At 35.6% G+C, this 24,736-nt stretch overlaps 1 protein-coding gene across 1 annotated transcript in view; it reads right to left on the reverse strand.

Moving 5' to 3' along the window:
* Positions 1-9: 9 nt before the first annotated feature.
* Positions 10-24,736, reverse strand: part of LOC125265723 (tectonic-3-like) — a 30,692-nt gene continuing 5,965 nt past the window's right edge. The window contains exons 6-16 of the mRNA XM_048186111.1: positions 23,441-23,550; positions 18,472-18,580; positions 18,273-18,385; positions 9,244-9,282; positions 6,764-6,838; positions 6,567-6,686; positions 5,668-5,775; positions 3,744-3,847; positions 3,440-3,593; positions 658-792; positions 10-444 (exon numbers count right to left, since the gene is read on the reverse strand). Coding sequence (XP_048042068.1) covers positions 289-444; positions 658-792; positions 3,440-3,593; positions 3,744-3,847; positions 5,668-5,775; positions 6,567-6,686; positions 6,764-6,838; positions 9,244-9,282; positions 18,273-18,385; positions 18,472-18,580; positions 23,441-23,550 — 1,223 coding nt within the window. The 3' untranslated portion in view covers positions 10-288. The remainder of the gene's footprint in view (positions 445-657; positions 793-3,439; positions 3,594-3,743; positions 3,848-5,667; positions 5,776-6,566; positions 6,687-6,763; positions 6,839-9,243; positions 9,283-18,272; positions 18,386-18,471; positions 18,581-23,440; positions 23,551-24,736) is intronic.

Consider the following 24,736-nt stretch of genomic DNA (forward strand, 5'->3'; position numbering starts at 1 on the left):
AGTCAACAGTGAGAGAAAAAACAAATCAAACAACTTTATTTAAAATGAGGAACTATTTACAGCTGTGGTATCTTTCAAGCTTTGAGTGGAGTCTAATTTGACATCAGCAGCATCAAACCAAATTTCAAAAATTGTTTCCAAACATATGGACATCCACAGTGGCCATACATTGTTTTTTTTTCCAGTTGTCAATGTTTCTCCAATGTGCCAGTAGTGCTGTAGAAATTACACATTTGTTAAATAATGTCTGAGAAACTCTTCCAACATCGGCTGGTACTGAAGTTTGATTTACTCTTGATCAAACTCTCCAACTCCTCTGGAAAAAAAAGAAAATGGAAACTTCCATTCAGGTTGATTTTCCCCCCTGCCAGGGGCTTCCGGGTAAACTGTAGCATCAGAGAACATAACCTCAGAGGTCAATGGGACAGAAGACCGGAGGGGACACTGGAGGCAAGAAGAAGACTAATTCATGTGAACTTCCCAAAGACTGTGTGTGCAAAAAGTCAGTTGCACAATCAAAACATGTTACATAGATATTTCTACAAATTTGAACTTTAAGATGTACAAATTTTACACAATGAGTATTTTTGAAAAATCACACAAATGAGAATCATGTCAGTATCCCAGGGCTCAACAGTAACATTATGCTATGCTTACCTTCAATCTCTGACAGCCAAAGATGAATTTGGCCCCCAAGATGTGGTTCTGTGGCAGGGCCCTTAGGCCCCTCTGAGCCCAGAGCACCCGCAATGATAGAGACACGGGCAGGAGACAACCCGTCTTGCATGCATCCTGAAACATTTACAAATGAACTTGTTAACATATTTGGGATATTTTACAGCTATATATATATATATATATATATATATATATATATATATATATATATATATATATATATTTATTTGGGCTGTCAAGCTATTAAATTTAAAACATGCTATGCCGATACATGATATGCCGAATCCGATTAATTAATCAAATTAATCTAATCGCAATTTGAAAAAAAAAATTACCCCAAAAGATAATTTAAACCATTATTGTGTTAAATGAGAAAAGCATCAAATAGACGTTACAAAAAGTAGCTTTAGAAATATATTTTATTTGATTCAACATACAATTTATTACACAAACTTTTAGGTGACAACGACCATAATTTTTTTTTTTATTTTTTTTTTAGGAGCTGCATCTGAATTGGTATTTAATATATGTAATTTATTTTTTTTAATAAAGTGATAATCTAAATCAGAAACTAAAACTGCCAGTAGGTGGTGGTGGTAAATGTCTATTAAGTAAATAATTGAGTCATTCATTTATTTGATTAATTCAAATGGCTGATTATTGCAGGATTTAAATAAATGGCTATCTTTATGAATAGGCCATTGAATCATTGGTACCAGTAATTGGTAAATAATTAGCATAATCCCAGGCTAGGAATTGCAACTACGTAAATTTCATGTCCAGGAACTACCTTTTCAGGTTTTGCTCCAGTATATTATAAATGCTAAAGAGACTAATTGACTATATGCCAAACAAAAAATATTCAATTAAAGTGTGTCCACTAAAGCATTTTTAACCAGCTAAATAAATGAGATGCTCTTCTAAAAACAGCCGGATGGTGGAGCTTGAGAGTGCTTTGGAGGCACAGCTTTTTTTCCAGCTGAGATGCTTTGGTTGCTATGATGTAGTGTTAATTTCGCTAAAATCTATGATGAATAATGTTCGTTGATGACCTTTTTGCCATGACTAGGATGAGACGATGACCAGACACCACCAGCATCATTATCAACATGCAAAATCATTGAGGAAATAAGACAAGACTAAAATGTAGTAAAAAACAAACAAACAAACAAACAAAAAAAAAAAAACTTACAGACTGTTTTTAACAAGCCGCTACAAGCTTTCATGTTTGCGACTGCCAGCTAGATTTCAAGAATTTAAATCACCCAATCAGAGCTTTTCTGTTAAAAGAACACATTTCTACCCGGTGTTTTACTTAAACTTTGCAATCTGGCAACCATGCGCACACACTCTCTCTACACTGCAGAAGAAGTGCGGATGATCTACACTGTGCAGAATTATTAGGCAAGTTGATTTTCTGATCATATTTTTTTCCAGGCACATTTTACCAATTCCAAACCACATCAATCTTAATAACTATTATTAATTTTGTATTTAATAATTTATAAGTGATATATAATTGTTCATGAAGGCTGGAAATGAAAAACGCCTTATATTCAGGTGTGCAGAATTAGGCAGGTTTTCTTTTACAGCCAAAATCAGCCAAAAAAGAGATTTAACTCTAAAAATATTAAATGCCCATGAGAAGGATGAAATACTAATGCAATACTAGAAATTGCAAAGTTAAGGCATGACCATTGGACAGTGAAATGCTCATTGGGTCAGCAGTGTCAGACAAAAACAGCTGGAGAAGAAAACTGCTAAAGAATTAAGAATTAAAGTGAAGAATTAAGTGTGAAACCATCAGTGACCCTTTAGTCTCCAGCGCCACCATTTTCCAGAACTGCAACCTACCTGGAGTCTCCAGAAGTGCAAGGTGTCAGGATCTCAGAGACTTAGGTTAGATAAAGATATTTCAGGATAGGATCTAAAAATGATCTTCCAAAACTTAGTGCCAGATTCTGGAAGATGAATTCTTTAAACAGTGGTACAAGAGGATGTGGTGCTGGTCCTTCAAGAGTAACTCTGTCTGTCTATAAAACGATAAAAAAAAAAAACAGTCTTTGTGTATTTTACAACATTTCAGCTTGTGATTCTTATTAAGTGGGGGTCATTTTTCAGGATTCTTCACCTAACCTAAGTCTCTGAGATCCTGACACCTTGCACTTCTGGAGACTCCAGGTAGGTCGCAGTTCTGGAAAATGGTGGCGCTGGAGACTAAAGGGTTCCTGATGGTTTCACACTTAATTCTTCAAATTAATTCTTAATTCTTTAGCAGTTAACATGTCTTTTTTTCTCCAGCTGTTTTTGTCTGACCCTGCTGCTCCAATGAGCATTTCACTGTCCAATGGTCATGCCTTAACTTTGAAATTTCTAGTATTTCATTAGTATTGCATCCTTCTCATAAGCATTTCATAATTTTTGACTTTTCAGTCCGAGTTAAATCTCTTTTTTGGCTGATTTTGCCTGTAAAAGAAAACCTGCTTAATGTCTTTTTTTTTCGGTGTTATTTTAATAAAAAATTCATAGAAAAACAAACAAAAACGCTTAACGGGAAGTTGTTTGTTGCCTTTATATTCTGGGTTCATCTGTGGTCGGAACTGTGAATGTGTATTTTATGTAACTGCTGTATTTTTTGATATCTCTGAACTATATTATTACAGAGATTATGTAAACCCCAAAGCTACTGCCATTTCCTAAAAATGTAAATAGCTTTTACAATCTAGTAATTTTTAGTAATTAAAATATGACAAGAATGTACTGTAACTGAAGCTGGTGTGGAACAGTCATGTGAAATGACTCGACTCTGGTCTGTCTGAGAGCCTGCAGTCATACTGATCAGATCAGGCACTGCAACCCCTGCTAAAATACTCAGAAGCTCAGCCCGCAACACTCCACAGTCACTGGACGAAGACCTAGACAAATCAAAAAGACAACAGGAATCAAAATAGAACCATTATGTTGTTGAGTATATATATAATTATGTTGACATATATAAGTACTAAGTTGCATCTTGTCTTCAAATTTTAAGTGGTAAAAAGCAATGTAGTAAATTTGTGTAATACCTGAAGGTGCAGCCAGTCACAGTGTTTTGTTTAAAAAGAACAGGGGGCCGATTACCGAGATCTGCAGAACACCCTCCATCATCTGACAACCCCAAAACTGTCAACTTCCACAAATGTCAAAGAATTCACATATTCATCAAAGAGATGCATTAAATCCTTCCCTAAAGTCCAGTACTATGCAGGAGGTGTAAATATTTGCTCCGACAAAATCTTTTAACAAAATCACGCAATGAAACATGGCATTTGAAATTTGTTCATATTTTGGTTTTCCCCTATTATGCTATTTCAAAGGTTCCCAATTTTGTTTAGGTCTCCTACAACAGGTTTACATGCATCAAAGTTCAAAAAACGCTTTAATTTTCTCATAATTTGCATTGCACATCACATTTTTCAGTGATTCTAAAATGACTCGGATGAATCGGCCTCTAAGTCCCTCCTTTCCGCAAGCCTGCTCTGCTCTGATTGGCCAGATGGCACAGTCTGTTGTGATTGGTCTACTGCTTACAGTGCAAGTCAGAAACAAACGCCCATTACCATAGCTGAACTTCAGCTCTGGAGGCTTTCTAAAGCTCAGCAAATGTACACACTGTAAAGACCGTAACAACAGCGTTGATTTTACTGCAAGGACGACTTGAGTAGAATGTTTTTCAGTGATGATATTCTACTTGGTTTGACGTACAATATGAGATGTTGTAATTGCAATTCCTCACCATTAGCATTAACAAGTGTAAGTCCATCAACAAACCAATGTTTATATTTCTAATTTATTGCGGTGCACATGTGGGAACTGTATAATTAATAGTATCAATAACAGTGCATACGTTATCTGAGAACTAACATGAATGACTCATGTAATATTAGAGTTTGTAAAACAAATCCTGCTCTATCCTTTATTATGACTCAGTAATAAGAATGACAGACATTCTATATTAATCAACACAGCAAGCCCACAGCTGATTAGCACATCACACGTGACCTTTCCAACGTGATTACATAATGCGTGGCGCATCACAGAGCTAGTGCAAGACGAGCATTTGTGGTTAAAAAGTATATAATTTTTTTATTTTTTTTATGACTGATCGTTTCGCTAGATAAGACACTTATTCCTCGGCTGGGATCGTGTAGAGCCCTTGAAGCAGCAAAGAAACCGCCCCAGAGAAGTCCTCTATATGGAGAAAAATCCTGGAATGTTTTCTTCAAAAACTTTAATTTCTTTTCGACTGAAGAAAGAAAGACAAACATTTTGGATGACATGGGGGTAAGTAAATTATCAGGAAATTTTAATTCTGAAGTGAACTAATCCTTTAAAGGGTTAGTTCACACCAAAATGAAAATTGTCACTAATTACTCACCCTCATGTCGTTCCAAATTTGTAAGACTTACGTTCATCTTTGGTACACAAATAGTTCTTTTACATTTACCCACTTTAAATGCACATTGCCGCCAAGAGCAGTTGACCTAAAGCTGTCCTGCTTACAGCTATATTTTTAAATATGAAATGAATTATCATTACTATAATGATTGTATTTAAAATTGAGTATTAAATTGTCACATCAATGCCACAGATAGGTCAGCAAAACAAGCAAAAAACAAATTCACCTTCAAAATAACCAACAACTATGCACCAGTATCTATGGTGCAGAGCATCCAGGTAACATCCAGGTGGACACTGTAAAGTTAGTTATGCCTTCTGGTGTCTAGCTAACTAATTGCAAAAACATGATGCATAATGAGTTGGATACCTTATATCAGCAGACGCTCTGACAAATTTCTCTATCATTCAGTCTTCAACAAACTGTAGGCACATCATGCCAATGAATAGGTGCAATACAGAAATAATCTCGCTTTTGTTTGATTTAACCTCAGATTAGTTAGTAGTGTACTCTGATACAAGAACAATTTCACAGTAAAGTGGAAAGGATACAGGTTGTGAATTTTCACCAAACCACCCAACTAGTGGTGATTCAAGTTTCAGCCCCTCTGGAGGTGATGGAGGTGTTGGTGTGGCCATGAGGTGAGTGAGTGTGACCAACTGTTATTCAAACAACAGGTGTTTAAAATGTTGCTTATTATTGTAATTATTGGTGAAACAACAGACTTCTCTCTGGTGACATATCTCGGACTTCTCCAGTCATTTAATCTGCTTAAACCCTTTCTTACAATCAACTAGAAGCTTGCATGTTGACCTTGCAATCATTTTTTTTTTTTTTTTTGATAAACTGGATGTATGTTGTTAAAAGGTCTTTTTTCATTTGGTACTGCCCTTCAGAATCTAAAGACGATATGTCTATGTTTCCCAGAAGACAAAATAATACACATTTGGAATGATCATTCTGTTCAAAAGTTCTTCATGTTTGTTTCTTTCTTGAGCATCAATGTTTTCACCTTTTGTAAGTTATTGTATGAGTCTATTAGTTGCCCTTAGAGTGAAAAGGTGGACCACAAAATCATACAGTCACTGTTGGAAATGGTTCAAATATGCAGAAGATGCTGCGAAAAAACAAAGAATGTGTAGTACCGGGAAGATTTTTCTGAAAAACTGTGGGCAGTTTAACTGCTCAGGACAAACAAAGGACTCATGATCAACCATTATAAAAATAAAAACAGTCATGGATGATCCAGGTAATGACACACAGTATTAAGAATCGAGCATATGTACATTTTTGAATGGGGTAATTTTACAAAATAAAAACAACATGCAATTTTTAGGAGCCCAATTATTATTATTATTATTATTATTATGATTATTATTATTAACATTTTTAGATTCTGCAAGGTGTATGTAAAATTATGACCACAACTGTATATAGAAGATAAAGTTACCTGGAATATAACCAAATGCTTTTGCAGTAGTTGTGTATCTATAGTTGTGTTCAGCAGTTCTATGTTCAGTGTAGCTTTTGCAATCTCTCCTTTGCCTGTGTACTCAATCACATACTCCACCTGTGAGAACAACAAAAGATTTCACTCATGTATATTCTGACAATGATATATGCATCCCCACATTCCTCTGCACTGACCTTTGATACCACATTCAGACATGAGCCGTTCTGCTCCAGCGGTTCAGGCCAGTCACTCACAGTAGAAACTGGGATCTAAAACAATGCAAGCAAAATTTCTGTAAACATTCTGAGCCAAGATTGTACATGTTTGGGACAGAAAGAGTGAAGACCTTACTTCTTGTTCGCTATAATTTGTGAAGTATTGTAAGTGTTAATTAACTTTGCTAATAATAAATGTTTGAATATGATTAATTTGCATGAAGGTGTATCAGTTATCGTTACGTTCTAACTGCTAGATGCATGACTCATCAGTTTCACTACCGCAATAGCATTCGGTGTGATTCTAAACGTAGTGCTTATCAGTATTAATTTTGATGTCACTGTATAGTATTCTGTTTGCACCTTATTGTGCATCTTTAAGACGCCATTTTAATAAATCGCAGTTTCAGTGTTAGTTTACCTCACTGTGTCACTCAATGTATATTGATCATTTAATTCAGTGATAGTGTGTAACCTATTTATATTTCTTTGTAGGAAACCACACACATACACATAAACACTCTCAAACAGCATCCCAAGATTGTACTTAGCCAATATCAACTGGATTCTTTTTTCTTTTTTTTTTTGGAAATCTGGAGTATTGCACCTCTTGTTAATGGAAGAGCTAGGAGGAGGAAGACAGTTTAACGCAGCCTATCACAGCCTTTCATGACAAATAAAAATAACAAACAAATTATGTAATATAATTTTATTTCAAATGAATGAGGAAAATAAAGTGGGTGCAGTGCGTTTCAGAATCAAACAATCAATCATTGTAAAAAGAACTTTAAAAAAAGAAAATTAAGTCGTGATGTCGAGAAAACAACTTTTGTCGAGATGATGAGAAAATTAAGTCGTGATCACAAGAAAACAACTTTTGTTTTGTTGATATCCAGTGCTGGGCACGTGACTTTAAAAAAGTAATTAGTTATAGTTACTAGTTACTTCTCACAAATAGTAATGGAGTTAGTAACTGAGTTACATCATTATAAAAGTAACTAATTACCAGGGAAAGTAACTATTGTGTTACTTTAAAAAAAATAAATGTCAAATAACTTGAATGCCCCCAATATTAAATATAAGTCTAAGAATAAATAATTCTTGATCCGACTTGTGACTCATGATCTGCTCTTGCTTATGAAATTTCTCTGTACTGTACAATACTGGTAGCCATAAAAAAATGTAGTTTCATATTTATGTTTAAATAGTCCTATGTTATGTTTTAAATTAATTTACTTGATTATGAAAAGTGAACAGCACGAGTAAGATAGAATACATCATAAGATGCAAAATATATGGGGAGTCATGGAGTGGGTCAGACATGATTTTGACCACTTCATTAAGTTATGTTTTGTAGAAAGCCATTCTTTAAAGTGAGCTTCGTTTTGTAAAAATTGTATCTTAATTTTAATCAGTTTCATTAACCAATTGCCTGGATTTAATAAATAAGAAGCAAATATATCAGACAATATAATCATGGCAGGCGCGGGCGCGATCACTGGCACGTGAACTTATAGGCTAAATGAACCGAAACTCAGCGTATAGGCTGCTTGCCTCGCAGACATGAGAAATGTATCTATAGAAAGCTTGAAATATCTAAAAACGAAAAGAAATAGGCTACTCTGATTATGTAGCCTAATCCGAATGAAATGTGCATTCTCTCTCTAGGCACGTCCAGTATATGCGGAGATGATGAGAGTCAGCAATGTCAGTTTCATCTTTGCAGCCGACACTGATTCAGAAAACATTACTTTATTAATAAATAATTAAAATGTCTCCTTGCTGTTTTGGTCACATTCATAATCATTACTTTTGCCGGTTCTTTATGGGAAGCTTTTATGGGATCGTTCGCTTGAGTGCTATATAGCCTATATTACATACACACCATTTTTATGGTTTATTCTCTCCAGTATTTAAGAAATTAAATTAATATAAATGTGATTACTCAACTAATGGCTTAAATGAATAACTACTAGAAAAACTTATTTCACATATTTTCGATCCAGCATGTCTGGTTTGAGCTCGCGCTCGCTCGCATGCTCACAGACACATACAGAGCATCGTTCATTATTATCAGTTTAAAATTATATTTATGTATGACTAACTGCAGCACACACCAGAAAAAAAACTTTGCAGGTCCTATGACTAAGAGAGAGCCTACTCGGATGAAAACCACTTCAATCAGCTCAATTATAGTAACGCGGCATTTTTTTTTGTCAGTAACGGTAACGGCGTTGTAACGGGAGAAAAAGTAATCGTTTGATTACTAGTTACTTAAAAAAGTAACGGCGTTAGTAAAGCCGTTTATTTATAACACCGTTATTCCTATCACTGTTGATATCACAAGAAAATTAAGTTTACAAGATTAACAAGATAGAAAAAATAATAATAATCCATGGCATTTTAGGGCTTCCGTAGTATATCACTACATACAATTAAAATAATTTGATGTAACTCACAACCAAATCTGGACTGCTCTCCACCTGGGCCCTGGGAACCTAAAAGACAAAAGCTTAATAATTAATATGCTATGATAGGCATCCAAGGATGTCTATTTTCAAGAAATATTCATAATCACCCATCATTAATTTATATTATTAATCAATTATAAATCTAAAATTACTTAAAGGAATTAATTAGTTGTTAATTCTGCAAAACGCATGTAGAGATGAACAAATATAATGTAAACGTAGTCTACTTTAAACTATATTTTACAGTTTTTTTAATTGCTTTGATGCAATTTTCACAAGCAATTGGTACATTTTCAAAACTCCTAGTACTAATATCACAACAGATCATCAAAAGTGCACTTTTTTCAAACATTTCAGCATGTTTTCAATTGTGTTAGTACAATACACAAAATCACAAAGTATCCTTTTCACTACGCAAAATAAGCTTTTTGTCTAAATGTTTCATTCACAGTAACTGCCTTTCATAATGCTATTACTATCAAACTTTTGATGTGCATCTTTTTGTTCCGTTTAATACATTTGTCTATTATTTAATCCAACTTAATGGTTACTCAATTAATCCTTTGGTACACCTATAGATTTCTATAGATATTGATTCAATATGCATAGTTTCTATAGTACTTATTTGCAATTTCTGATATGGATAACCAAATGTAATGAATTCCTTTTACATTATAAGCAGTTTATCTTAGATGATAACCACAATTTTCAAAGTGTGTATGTGCGTGTGGTCCTGGTAAACACTGCGTTGTGAACCAAATGTCTCAACAAGGATGGTAATACCAGTAATTTTAGACCTTGTTTGGACATTTTTTTTGGTCCCCATGAGGAAAACAGCTTATAAATCATACGAAATTATATTTTTATAAAATGTAAAAATGCAAAAAGTTTTCTGTGATACATTTTCAAAACTCTTAGTACAAACTGATCACACTTGTAACACAGCTAGTCATTCTTTCAAAACTTGATCTCATGCGTTCATTCTAGTTGTACATATTTTCATTATACATAATCACTGTTTCAAACACAAGATTATTGTAATATGTAATGAGAACATTTGGTTTAATCACCAAAACACAACAGTATGATCTTCTTTCAGTTTAGTACTTTTAACAATCAGTTCATTCAATAGAAAACAATGCAAGATACACGTTTCAAATCACCCTTGATGCTGAAATAATTACAGTTACACGGGCTACAGATGCCACTTTAGAAAATACACTTTATACATTACATTACATATATACATAACCTAAATTACATAATTGACATAAAATCCATAATGTTTGTAATAGTATCTATTCAGTGTGTTATCAAAAGGTGTTAAGTATGACAGTCATGAGGTTTTGTGCTAGAACAGAGTTTGCTGTTAATACAGTAAATGTTCTCACTGTACCATAGGACTGAATCTATGCTGTAACTGATCTTTACAGATGAAGGATGAGTTCCAATAATGTGGCAATCTCTACCATGGTACCATGCCTTTTACAGTTTACAGTATCACATAGCATACTATAATGTAAAACAATCCCATCTGTCTCCCTTCTTCTGATGCATCTCTGATCAAGCTGATGTTATAAAGTTTTTTTTCCCTTGTACTCTGTCCTGGTCCATGTACTTTTGCGTCCATTCGTTTTTCCTTTTTTAAACCAGAAATTAAATATGGAAAATGCGGTTTCTTTGTTTTTTATTTTAACGCTGATGAATAGAATTAGCAGATACAAGCCAATTTTCTTTATGCAAGATTCATATTTTATTAAAAATAATATAAATAATATACAACTTGTTATTTATTATGTAAATTTAATTTTCTCGTCATACACATACGTTACGGACGCTAAAGCGCCCTCTAGTGCCTTTTCCTCTGGCGTCAATAGAATGACTCACTTCAAGAGCCTGCCTAAATGACACTGATTAATTTTCATTCGTTAAATTACTATTATTTATTATTATTATTATTATTATTATTATTACTACATTTATATTTTAACCTAAACATTACATTTCTAAACCTCACAGCCTCTTGTTTAGCGCTCTAACATTATCGAGTTCCTGCTTGTGGTCTCGATCCCATCATTTTGCTTTTTACTCTGTTTTATATGAATAAAGGCCAAAACGACATCTGAATTACTGTGACTTTTTCGTATGGCTCTGTGTTTTATATTGTTTTATATTGAGAAATTGTTTGAGATTAGGAGTCACTTTATAGCTATGATGTTCAAATTGAAAATATACCAACATTTGTTATGATGACAAAATTATACCCCAATATGTGATTTTCATGAAGACAAAATTCCCATGCCATTTGCCTCAGTGGAGGTTTGACATGAAATGTTTCTCAATTCTCATTGAAAGCAATGCGTTACGGCCGTGTCGCTGGGACATTAACACTATGTGGCTTAATCCTACTAAAACAACAACCAGGGAGAAACTATTTTCTCACACATTTTCTTGTCATCAGCAGCATCTGCTAAGACAACGGCAACGTAAACAAGTGGAAGGACAATATTTTTATGTTAAGCCTTTATAACGGTTTTCTATAATGCTGAACATTGTAAGTGCGTTGCTTCATATTCGGCCTGACCTGCTTGTCTGCACATCTTTATTGGTCATTTAATATCAGTGTTTTAATGCATTAAGCGTTTTCTTCATAACTGTGTTTTATTTTCAAGGAAAAATCTTAATGTGTTAACTGTGTTCATAGTGGGCTGCTTATAAGTAGTGAATTTGCTCCTCCAATATCACTATCGCTGGACGAAGCAGGACATACTGATTTGCCGCCAGTATAGCATTCTCTTAGATATGCGGAAGTATCGGACCCCTCGTGAGTGAGAATGGGGTGGAAATCAAGTCAAGTATTATCATGTTTCAGAGACATGGATCTCGAAAGTGTGGGAGAAACAACAATTTTACAAAAGGAAACTTGTAAATTGACATTTCTTCGACTTTAATCTGTCCTTTTTTAATTCTGGATTATAAAGATGCAAAATGTAATAAACAAAAATCTGAAAAGAAGTCAATATTTATTTTGTGCACATAAAATTTGTGCATCCAGTTTTAATTTAAATTTTGGTATTCACCATAGCATTTAAAAATACAACAACCGTTCATTTTTTGTTTTTCTTGACATGGTTAAAAAACGAAAAAGGAATGGACGCAAAAGTACCTGCTCTGTGTTCACAAATTTCAAATTTCTCTGTATCTGTCTCTCTCTCTCTCTCTCTTTCTCTCTCTCTGAAACACACACGTTGGTATATGTGGTTTACGGGGACTCTCCATAGGCGTAATTATTTTTATTCTATCCCCCTACACTAACCCTACTCCTAAACCTACCCATCACAGAAAAATTTCTGCAGATGGGGGGATTGGGGGGGGGGGGGGGGTATGTGTGCAAACAAGGTCTAAAATTACTGGTACCATATTGCTGCTACCAGTACCATAGATGGTACCATACCAAATTACTGATATTACCATACTTGTTGGGACATTTGGTTCACAACGTTTGGTTGGTGTTTACTTTGAAAAATGTGGTCATCATCTAAGATAAATTGCTTATAATGTAAAAAGAATTCATTACATTTGGTTATCCATATCGGAAATTGCAAATAAGTTCTATAGAAACTATGCCAATAGAATCAATATCTATAGAAATCTATAGGTGTACCAAATGATTCATTGATTAACCATTAAGTTCAGTTGGATTAAATAATAGACAAATGTATTAAACTGAACAAAAAGAGATGCAAAACCAAAGTTTGACTGTAATAGCATTATGAAAGGCAGTTACTGTGAATGAAACATTTATATAGATGAAACACTTATTTTGTGTAGTGAAAAGGAAACTTTGTGATTTTGTGTATTTTGAAATTTTGTAATTGAAAATATGCTTAAATGTTGAAATAAGTGCACATTTGATGATCTGTTGTGATATTAGTACTAAGAGTTTTGAAAATGTACCAATTGCTTGTGAAAATTGCACCAAAGCAATTAAAAAAAAAACTAGTATGCCATGTGATACTGCCATAAACAGAGGTATTACCAAGGTAGAGATTGCCACATTACTATAACTCACCCTTAAAAAGGTCAATTACAGTATAGATTCAGTCATATGGTACAGTGGGAACATTTACTGTATCGGAAGCAAACTCAGTTCTAGCACAAAATCTCATGATTGCATCATACTTCATCACACCTTTTGATAACGCACTGAATAGATACTATTACAAACACTATCGCTTCAAACTTCGCTTACTTGCTAAAATAAAGCATTTTTTATCTGAAAAGTCATTTGAGATAGCTATCCACGCTTTTATAACTACGTGGTTGGACTACTTTCTGCAACTCTCTACTCTACGGTATCTCAAAGACCCAGGTTGCTTGACTTCAACTGGTGCAAAATGCTGCAGCTAAATTTTTAACAAATAGTCATAAATACGACCATGCCACTCCCATTTTACAAGCGCTCCATTGGCTTCCAGTTCAATTCAGGATCAATTTTAAAATTCTTTTATTTGACTACAAATGCCAAAATAACCTCGCTCCAAATTATCTGTCCGATTTACTGTATCCCTACAACCATCCCAGAAGTTTAAGATCTGGTAATCTTAACTTACTTTCAGTCCCTTGTTCAAGCCTAAAACGCAGAGGAGATAGAGCCTTTTCGGTGGTGGGGCCGAGACTATGGAATAGCTTGCCTGTCCATCTTAGAGCAGTTCCTTCCTTATCAGTTTTTAAATCTTCTTAAAACTCATTTATTTTATTTAGCCTTTAATACTTGTTAATCTTTGCTTTTGTTTTGTTTCTATTATTTTTATTATTACTATTGTTGTTTTTATTTCTTACTCATGTACAGCACTTTGGTCAGTCCTGTGGCTGTTTTAAAGGTGCTTTAAAAATAAATAAACTTAAACTTATTATGGATTTTATGTCAATTTTATGGCATCTGCAGCCTGTGTAACTGTAATTATTTCAGCAAAAAGGGTGATTTGAAACATGTATCTTGCATTGTTTACTATTGAATTAACTTTATTAAAAGTACTAAACTAAAAGAACATATGCTGCGTCCCATACTATCCGTCCTAAATAGTATTCGAAATAAGAATTAGTATGTCCCAAATCATAGTATGTTGAAATGAGTATTCCAAAGATACCCGGATGGTCTACTTTTTCCGGTTAGAATTTGAAGTGCAGATCCGTACACACTTTTAACAGCTAATATTGCCCAAAACACATTGCGCTGTGGATGAGGATTCGATTAGAATTTCACATACGAATAAAAAGTGTTAAAAAACTACAAACATGACGGTTGTGCGAGACCGACGGTTAAGCAGAGCGGTTAAGATAAAGCGGCTTGAATGATTCATAATCAGTATCTAACCTGACTAAAAGATATTTATTAAATGTTATCCACATTATATTTAATCTGCAACAGCATTGTGAACTTTTATAACGATGCGTTTGGTCATTAACTTCATTATGCAAAGATGAGGGGAGTTCTCTGCATTAAAGAAGACCCATGACTGGCAGATAAACGTGCGACTACATTTCTCTCCAAAACGGTAGGAAATTAAATTTAATTGAATGTGGAGTATTTTAACTGTGACAAGAGGATTGACAGGGTAGTTTAAACAGTTACAGGTTGCGTAACTAAGCGACAGAACGTCTGTTAAAGATGCAATTATGACAAGGTAGTATGTCCCAAAGCTTGCATACTCTTCTGCTACACACTCAAAAGTATGTACTTTTTCTTTACAAAAACAGTACATTTAAAACGTAGTATAAGTAGGCGAATTGGGACGCAGCAATACTGTTGTATTTCAGTGATTAAACCAAATGTTCTCATTACATATCACAATGATCTTGAGACTTTTGAAACAACGTTTATGTAAAATGAAAATATTTACAGCTAGAATGAAAGCATGAGATCAGGTTTTGAAAGAATGACTAGCTTTGTTACAAGTGTGATCAGTTTGGAGTTTTGTACTAAGAATTTTGAAAATATACACCTTACTTGTGAAAATAGTACCAAAGCAAAAAAAAAACAAAACAAAAAAACCCCCTGTAAATAATTACATTCAAGAAATGCAAATATTGGTATATTTCCAGTCCACTGTATTTTAATACATTTCAGTTATTTAATATGAATTTTATTTACCATTTATTATTTAAATAAGAATGTGTATATAAAATACAGATACAGCCTTTTTTTTTTCATAAAAACATAACTGCATAACGGACTTCAGGGTAGGAGATGGACTAAAAATGAACTCCCAAAACTTACTGTAATTTTTTAGGATTCTTTACCTAACCTAAGTCTCTGAGATCCTGACACCTTGCACTTCTGGAGACTCCAGGTAGGTTGCTGTTATGGAAAATGGTGGCGCTGGAGACTAAAGGGTTCCTGATGGTTTCACACTTAATTCTTCACCTTAATTCTTAATTCTTTTGCAGTTAACGTGTGTCTTTTCTTTTCCACCTGTTTTTGTCTGACCCTGCTGACCCAATGAGCATTTAACTGTCCAATGGTCATGCCTTAACTGCAATTTCTAGCATTGCATTAGTATTGCATCCTTCTCATGGGAATTTAATAATTTTTGACTTTTCAGTTTGAGTTAAATCTCTTTTTTGGCTCATTTTATCTGTAAAAGAAAATGTACCTAATAATTAGGCAAACCTGAATTAAAGGCATTTTTCATTTCCAGCCTTCATGAACAATTATATATCACTTATAAATGATTAAATACAAAATTAATAGTAGTTATTAAGATTAATGTGGTTTGGAATTGGTAAGATGTGCCTGGAAAAAAATATGATCAGAAAATCAATGTGCCTAATAATTCTGCAAGCACTGTATAGCAGTGTGATTTGAAATTGGAATGACAGAAACTGAAGGATGAAGTGAGACTTTTCTGTACTTTAACATGCGATCAGTTTGAAGTGAACACTGAAAAGCTCCAACACTGATGACACTGAGCTTACATTATTATTTTAAGCAAATGAAGAGTCCACATTTGTGACATGGCAATTAAATATTATCCAGTGTTCAGTTAGTGCACACTAGCTGTAACCGAAGTGTTTTGCCATTTGCTTGCATGAATACGGATATTGATTAATCGACAGTAGGAAAGATCAATTAATTCAGTTATTAAGAAAAATGAACACTGAACAAGATGTAAATAATATACAGTGTCTAAGCTTACATATGATTACCTTTAAGGCAGCATCCTGAAATAGAACCTCCTAAGCTGAATTAGAACATTCTGCAAACGTTTTTTGTCTTATCCTGAATCATTACGGTACACCTGTAAGTGTTTATATTCTGACATTTTCAGGGTTTATGCAGGTTTCATAAGTAAATAAGACCTTTTTAAGACATTTTAAGACCATAAAGATTGAAATTTAAGACCTACACGACGCATTACCAAAAAATATTCAAATCAAAGAAATTCTGAAAAAATCATTTTATTTCTGAATTAGTCATTGAAAAAGCATTAATTTAATTTACAGATAAACAATCCATTAGTAACCTTCCACACACATCAATGTGCCAAATGCCCAAAACCTTAGGCCCAAAATGAAAATAGCTAAAACAAACTTGCCCTCAAATAGAATAGATTTCATCTCATATTTATTTACATTACAAAACAGCATTTAATGCTAATAAAGATTGAACAGGCTACTCCAACCCATGTAACAACCAATGTAGCACACACACACACACACACACACACACACACACACTCACACCAGATAATCCATTTTAGATAGATAGATGAATACCTCGGATATTAGAGTATCTATAACATGGATTATCGATATATGTGTGTGTGTGTGTGTGTGTGTGTGTGTGTGTGTGCGTGTGTGTGTGTGTGTGTGTGTGTGTGTGTCCCGCACTGTCCCATGAACTGGAGCCCAGGTACCTCGACTTAACATTCCATTGTTCCAGAACAATGGTCCTGGTGGTCTGATTTTGGCTTTATTGAACGAAGACAACGGCCCGGTAAATGAATCAATTCCCCCTTTTAAACTCCCCCAATCCAAACTGCCATAAGCGATCTTGTTGGGCCCGCAAGAGAACGGCTTCGCGATTACTGAATCAGGGAACATCACTTGGAAGAGATGCTAATCTCACTGTTGCTATTAAAAGTGGTGTTTGTTTATACCGTGTGTATATACAAACACCTCGGCTTTCGATGTGTCAGTCGCTCCAAAAGTACCCCGAAGGTGTTCACGGAGCTGTGATGATATTGCGCTGGAGACCGGAGGAACCAGGCATTGAGGAGGACGACGGCAGTTAGGCTAATGGCCGAGTCCGCTGAGATTTTGCGGCTAGCTTGTGTTTCTCCCTTCGTGTACTCCAGCCTTTACACCGCTTCACACCCAGACTCTCTAACATTTTTTTTTTTTTTTTCAAAGTTTGCTGAGCCTCGTACCTGGAGCTGGGTACCGCTTGTAACCAACCAGAAATCCTAAATGTCTCGTTGAAAGTACACTTTCCCATTTTCCACACTAGCCGAACTTTAACAAATTGAGGAGAGAACATTCGCGGGCTATTGCATTTAACGGGATTTGTAGTTCACCGCGTTACCAACACCAATTACCCAGAAAGTACGACTTACTTTTTTGCTCTTTGTAATAACTGAAGCGTTTCTGGAAATGGGTAAAAAAATTACGACTAAATGAAATTTACGGATGAAAATCTGGCCGTTTTTAAGACTTTTTGCCTTAAATTTAAGTGTTTACTTTTTATTCTCCGCGGACTATTTTAGACCAAGCAGGATACCTACCGCTGCGGAGTAGCCGAGTACCTACATGATCAGTCATATACAATAACAGAGTGAAATAGCTCCAGCTACAATGTTCTTCCACAAGACGTATGCAATTTTGTTTATTAACCGCTAGAGCACCAAAAGTTACATAGTGTACCTTTAATATACTACTGTTTGGGACTGCCTATCCATAGGGATGCTGTCTATGCAGACAACTCTCTAGGTTTTGGAAGAAAGCTTTAGTCTCACCCTCAGTAGTCTGAAGCCAGTGTAGTATGTGAGAGCATTTAAACTCCTGTCATCCACACAAGAGCGTGCCGTCACAGCACGAGAGCAAGATAGAGAACTTGAACGCATGAACCCTGGAAAAGAAACCATAAATCAGTATACAATTATTCATATTATTTAGAGTAAAAAAAGTTCAAATTTAAACACATTTTGCCCATACTTGCAGGATTGTTGTTGATGCAGGCAGATGACACTGGACCTGGTGATGGCTGTCTAAGTGTGCTAACTTTGGATGTACGGTCATAATAGGTCAGAATGATGTCATCAACCTGTGACAAAGTCCAGCAGTACCAATGTTAAATACTTTTCATATGTATTGCCTATGTAACGTAACAGCAATGTACTTCCTTTGATAATTGTATAAAATGAACCATAAAAGCAAAGATAATATTTTAGAGCATTTAAAGCTAGCTAGCATATTTGCCAGCTAGCCAGCATGTTTGACCACATGTATGGAGTGATGGAAATGGACAATAATGCTAGATGTCATTAGCTGCCATCAAATCACTGGAAAGCAGAACTGTACAAGTGAAACATGGCATTTCTGTTGCAATTCATAAGTCATTTTAGGCTGTTTATTGTTACCCAAGGTATAGATTTAGAATAGATTGATAAATAATAAATATTTTAACAAATGTTCATTTCAGTTTTAAAACCTACGAGCAGTTATACCACATGTTGTGTAACCTATATAATTCACATTTCTATTTTTTAATTTTATTACATGAAGAAAATAATATAATACATAGGCATATTAATATATTATAGTAGTAGTAGTCTGGGGTAGTAGTAGCCTACTGCATTAAAGTGCAGTATATATTTTTTGTAAACATTTTGATATTTACTGTACTGTTTGAGTTCATTCTAAACAGCAAATGTTTACATTTACATTTGGATATGTGATCTTTAAAAAAAATCTCTTTTTTAATCTCCACATAGCGCAGTTGACTGCTTAACATGTGTAAATCTATGGTTATAGCACAACTTAGCAGTCAAGATTTCCCGGCGCAAACTGCAACGGTGGCCGCGGTGACAAAAAAGCATTCTGGTTGAGTAACATCTGTATTAGGGGTGGGGGAAATTTGATTCTTAGATGCATCGCGATGCGGACGAGGACGATTCTGAATCGATTCACAAATGTCAAAAATCAATTTTCTAAATGTTAAAGGTGCTATATGTAAGATTTTCACTTTAATAAAGCATAAAAATGTTTGTATGATACAATATGTCTGCAATATGTTTGCAGATATTTATGAAACATGCTAAGTTCACCTACTTTTTTCTCAGAAAATCAATGCTACAGCAAGATATTCTACTTTGAAATGTGCGGAATGTGTCGGAATGTCTGTCTTTGTTTTGGTCTGTGTGAAACCGCGTGCTGCCAGTTTATCCAATAATATTTCGACATCATTGGTTGCCATTTGGCGGAAAACACAGCATTTTGCAGCCATGGAAACCAGCAAACAAACTGGGTCAGAGAATTGCAGATTCTACCAGACCTAAAAAGCCTCTGCATCCATCTAAAAACACAGATACATATAAAAACCTCTGCATATTAAAACACAGATACATCAACTTACAGCGTGTACATCTCCTCGGCTTTCATTGTCAATTGCACTCCCTCTTGTTGCATGTCCTCAAGCTGGCAACCTGCATCTTTGAAGGAGGGGGTGTGGCAAACAATATTTTGAATTTGGACTGCAGTACCTATTTGACCACTGGGTGTCATTCCTACATACAGCACCTTTAAATGAAAACGTAATGTTGACGGAAGGTAAAAGCCGGAACTCTGAAGCATGAAAGTGCAGTGCCTGGACAGTATGTGGCATGCACATAACCATGTGTGTCCACTGGCACAGAACGAGTGGAACAGAGCAAGCATTTTCAATTAATTTATGGAAGATGTGCTTCACATTCACATGCAAGCATGAAGCTCAACTTCCATGGGAATGAACTGAAAATGCTCTCTCTGCGGCAGTGGATACGCACCATAAGAGACCCATGATGGCTGAGCGAGAAATCCGACGGGTACTCTCTGCATTAAAAGCTAGTATATGGAAACACGCTGGCTTCTATGAAGTTGAAGGGGAAAGCACCTGGGCTGCATTTCTCAAAAGCATCGTAAGCTTAAGTTGATCGTAGAGACCACTGGTGGCAATTGTTCTATGATCAGCTTAGGCTTACAATGCTTTTAGGAAACACTACCCTGGACAAGCCACAGTATATGAAAGATGTGTTATTACTATATTATTAATATTATATAATATTGTTATATTGTTTATTGCACATAACTGGATAACATGTATGCTGCTACAGGCACACATTTCTTTTCCTGTTGGTTCTTTGCAATGCTGGGACATATGCTGGCAAATGTATCCTTCCAGTTGACTTGCCAAATCACTTCCATTTGTTTTATTGATAAAATAATTTAGAAGTAATTCATTATGGGTCTTTAAATACTTTGTTTTAAAAGTTTGATTGGCTTAGTCTTGGCTTAGATGAATTGGCTTAGTGCGACATTGCAAAGGCTGTGATTTTTTACGATTTTTAATTATATAAATATGTACACAGCGTGTTATTTAAGAGCTGCTCTGTGATCAGTAGTAAATGCCAGCAGCCATATCACCCTGTAGCCCAAGACTGGTTGCCCAGTGAAGCTAAGCAGGGCTGAGCCTGGTTAGTACCTGGATGGGAGACCTCCTGGGAGAACTAGGTTGCTGCTGGAAGAGGTGAGGCCAGCAGGGGGTGCTCATCCTGTGGTCTGTGTGGACACCGGCGGGACACTTGGACTACAGTTGCATAGGGAATTCTAACTCTCTATACAATGCTTTCCAATCGTGTTTAAGAAATTACATAGTACTGAATCTGCCCTTCTGAAAGTTACAACCACAATACTTTGTTGGCTACAGATGATGGGAATGCTGTTGCTTTGGACCTTTTAGATCAGCATTTGATATGGTTGATCATAAAATTCTCATTTCTCAACTGGAAAATTGTGTAGGCATTCAGGGTACCAATTTAAAATGGTTTCAGTCTTACTAAGTTTTCTGTTTGTATTGGACAACATACATCATCTGCAGGATTCCAACTTTTTTATAAAGATGGGCTGTTTTTTCATTCATATGCTGATGATACGAAATTGTACCTTCTATTAAAACACAATGATAAACACTCTACAGGGGCATTGCTAGCTTGTATACAGGAACTGGAACTATGTCTAACACAAAACTTTTTGGCCTTGAATGAGAATAAAACAGACGTGGTACTGTTTGGACCAAGTGATTCGTATGACACCTGTAACTTGGACCTTGGCAACCTAACTTCTTATGTTACTTCATGTGCAAAACACCTAGGCATTTTATTTGATTCCGGACTTAAGTTTGATAAATTAATTCTAATTTCCATTTATGGCACCTTGCAAAAGTAAAATCTTTCCTCTCTTTGAGGAACTTTGAAACAGTAAACCTACATTTCATCTCGCCTAGATTACTGTATTTCACTCTACTTCAAATGGTTCAGAATGCAGCCAGGCTGTTGACAGGTGGACATAAATTTGAACATATCACCCCCATTGTAACTTCCTTGCACTGGCTGCCTATTAAATTGTGAATAGATTTTAAAAATCAATTTTTGTTTTTAAATCACTAAGTGGCCTAGCTCCTAGATATCTGATATGCTGTGTCTTTACAAGCCATCTAGATCACTTAGGTCCGGGGATCTTGAATTGCTGTATGTCCATAGGTTTAGACTGAAACATAGAGGGGAACAAGCTTTTTCTATAGTAGGCCCTAAACTTTGGAATAGCCTACCAGTATCTATCAGAATGGCGTCATCTCTTTCTGTATTCAAATAAAAACTTAAAACTCATTTGATAAATGTGGCTTTTAATACTTAATGAATTATTTAGTTTTGTTTATGTTATTTCTTAATATGTATTGTAATTTATTTGTCCTTATTTATTGATTATATTGTTCTGTACAGCACTTTGGTCAAACTTGGGTTGGTTTTAAATGTGCTTTATAAATAATGAATGAATGAATGAATGAATGAACGAACGATGCAGGTAATGCTTTTTTAAAAGGTTGATGTCATTGTAATTGTGACAAGAAGGACAGGGCGAGAGCCGTGAGAGAACGGCGCGAGGCAGGTGGCGGAAGTGATAATGGCCGTCAGCTGCGTGCTGCACCGGTCTCGTATCTCACAGAGGAGCACCGAGTGTCCAGTACCATTGTATGGCACCGCAAGGAAGAGCCTCTCAGCTGGCTGAGGACTGAGTGGCAGTGTGTCCGGGAACTGGACCAAGAATTTTTTTTCTTTTTCCTCTCTCCCCACTCCTGTCTCTGTCACTCCTTGTGCTTCCATCTCCTTTTCTCTCGTCTCGTCTGTCCATACCCCCAGTCTCGGGAGTACCCCCCGGCCTGCGAGGGGCGATGGGGGTATGTGACAAGCAGGGCGAGGCGAGAGGTGTGAGAGAATGGTGCGAGGCTGGTGGCACGAGTGATAATGAGAGTCAGCTGCACGCTGCTCCGGTCTCGTATCTCATGGAGGAGCTCCGGAAGCATAAAAGGGGGGAGCAACGACAGTGAGGGACGAGAGAGGACCAGGCCTGGACTTTACATTATGTTTTATTAAGCTTGTGTGGGTGGCAGTCGACTGTGAGGATCTGCCGCCATTTTACTTTCATTTTGTTGTATGTTTATTTTATATATTAAAGTTGCTGAATGATCGCCGGTTCCCGCCTCCTTCTTCCCCTATCTACTAACTTTGTTACAGTAATTTTCCAATATATTTACGAGATTGCGACACAGACTGACAACAGCAGGAATGCTTAGGATCATTTCAGAGTTTCTCTTAGGGATTTAGAAGTTCTTAGGAAGACTTTTAATCTGTCCTAGGTTTAGGAGCTATTTTTAACATTAAAATGCTTTCTGAATTACTCTTGGGTGAAAAATGTCCTAAAATTAGGAGAGACACACCCTAATTTTTAAGAGCTCCACAATTTCTGCATTAGAATCAACTTATAGCCTTAAGATTTTTTGCAAATGCAGTCCCTGGTTATGATATGGTGTTTAAGTACAAGCTACAAGACAAAAATTAGAGGCTATATGCAACATGTGATCACAGTTTACCTTGTAAAACTTGTTTTTTTGACTGTTGAAGGCTGTAGGGTGTCTCAGTAAGAGTGGATAGAGGGACTTGGGATGAAAACGAGCAGATGTCTGAGCAGCTGACTGTTTTTCTAAGCATAGAGAGAAGGGGGAAAAAAAGCATAAGCAAAGCTTTCTGAAACATACTTGTGTGGAAAAAGTCATGCAGTCATGTTTAATAATTGGGAGAATGTGTTAGGAATGGAATACTGCTTGCCTTATTGCATAATATTTATTAAATACATATTGTGTAAAACTGTTTTCTGTATGCAATGATTAACATTCCAAACATTTCAATGTGACTGTTTTTCTGTATGAAACAGAATTATCAACGAGGAAAAAAATTGTGGGATACAGTTCACTGTATGACCTCTTGTATACATTTTGTTAAAAGTAGTAGGCTGGAAAATGCACAGTGTACATACTAAAGACCCCAATATACTCATGGCAAAGTTTTCGTTCTCTACTTAGTTAGGGGTAAAAAAAAAAAAAAAGTTTTCAAAATACCTGATAAGCAATATACTGTTAGCGAACATCCCGACGCTGCTAGTAGTGGCGTTTAGATGTATGTGTAAATGTTGCTGTGCGCTTTCCTCTTAATTCATAGTTTCCATATGACATCATACCCTTAAAGAAATGCCCACCTGGTGGGCAAAACAAAGATTTCCTCCACTGCCTGCCAGTTATTTTTACCAGGCTTCTACTGAGTACCAATGTACTAAAACAGTGAGATTTACAGACCAAATTCAGTATACCGATGATGATGATGCATACTACACAGTTTAAACAGAAGCGGCCAGAATATGAATGCAACACTCTAAATTGCATGTTATGTATTTTCCAAAGAAAACCATTGTAAAGAAAATGTTTAACGTGGCTTAATGCATTAAGACAGTGATATTGGAGGACCAAATTCAGTATACACCTTATTTATAAAATGAACACAGCATATGAATGCAAGGCACAAAGTTTCACATTAAGCATTTCCCATAGATAGCAATCATAAAGCAAGCAATTAATGTGCCATTTATCACGTTCATATTCCTTGTTCATCTGCATGTAGTATGCATAATCAGTAATGTGTATATTAAATGTGATCTTTTCACTGTCTTAATAGATTCTGGCACACCAAGCTTCTTTTTACATTAAACGTTTTAGAATGTCCCACTGTTTTTAGTGATTTCCAGAAAGTTCGCTTTGGCAAGCTGTTTCAACCTCTTGAAACGAACTTCGCTTTGGCCTTCATTCATAGATTTAGCTTTAAGTATATCAGGGCCT

This window comes from Megalobrama amblycephala, linkage group LG3 (assembly GCF_018812025.1).
Source record: "Megalobrama amblycephala isolate DHTTF-2021 linkage group LG3, ASM1881202v1, whole genome shotgun sequence".
Lineage (NCBI taxonomy): Eukaryota > Metazoa > Chordata > Actinopteri > Cypriniformes > Xenocyprididae > Megalobrama > Megalobrama amblycephala.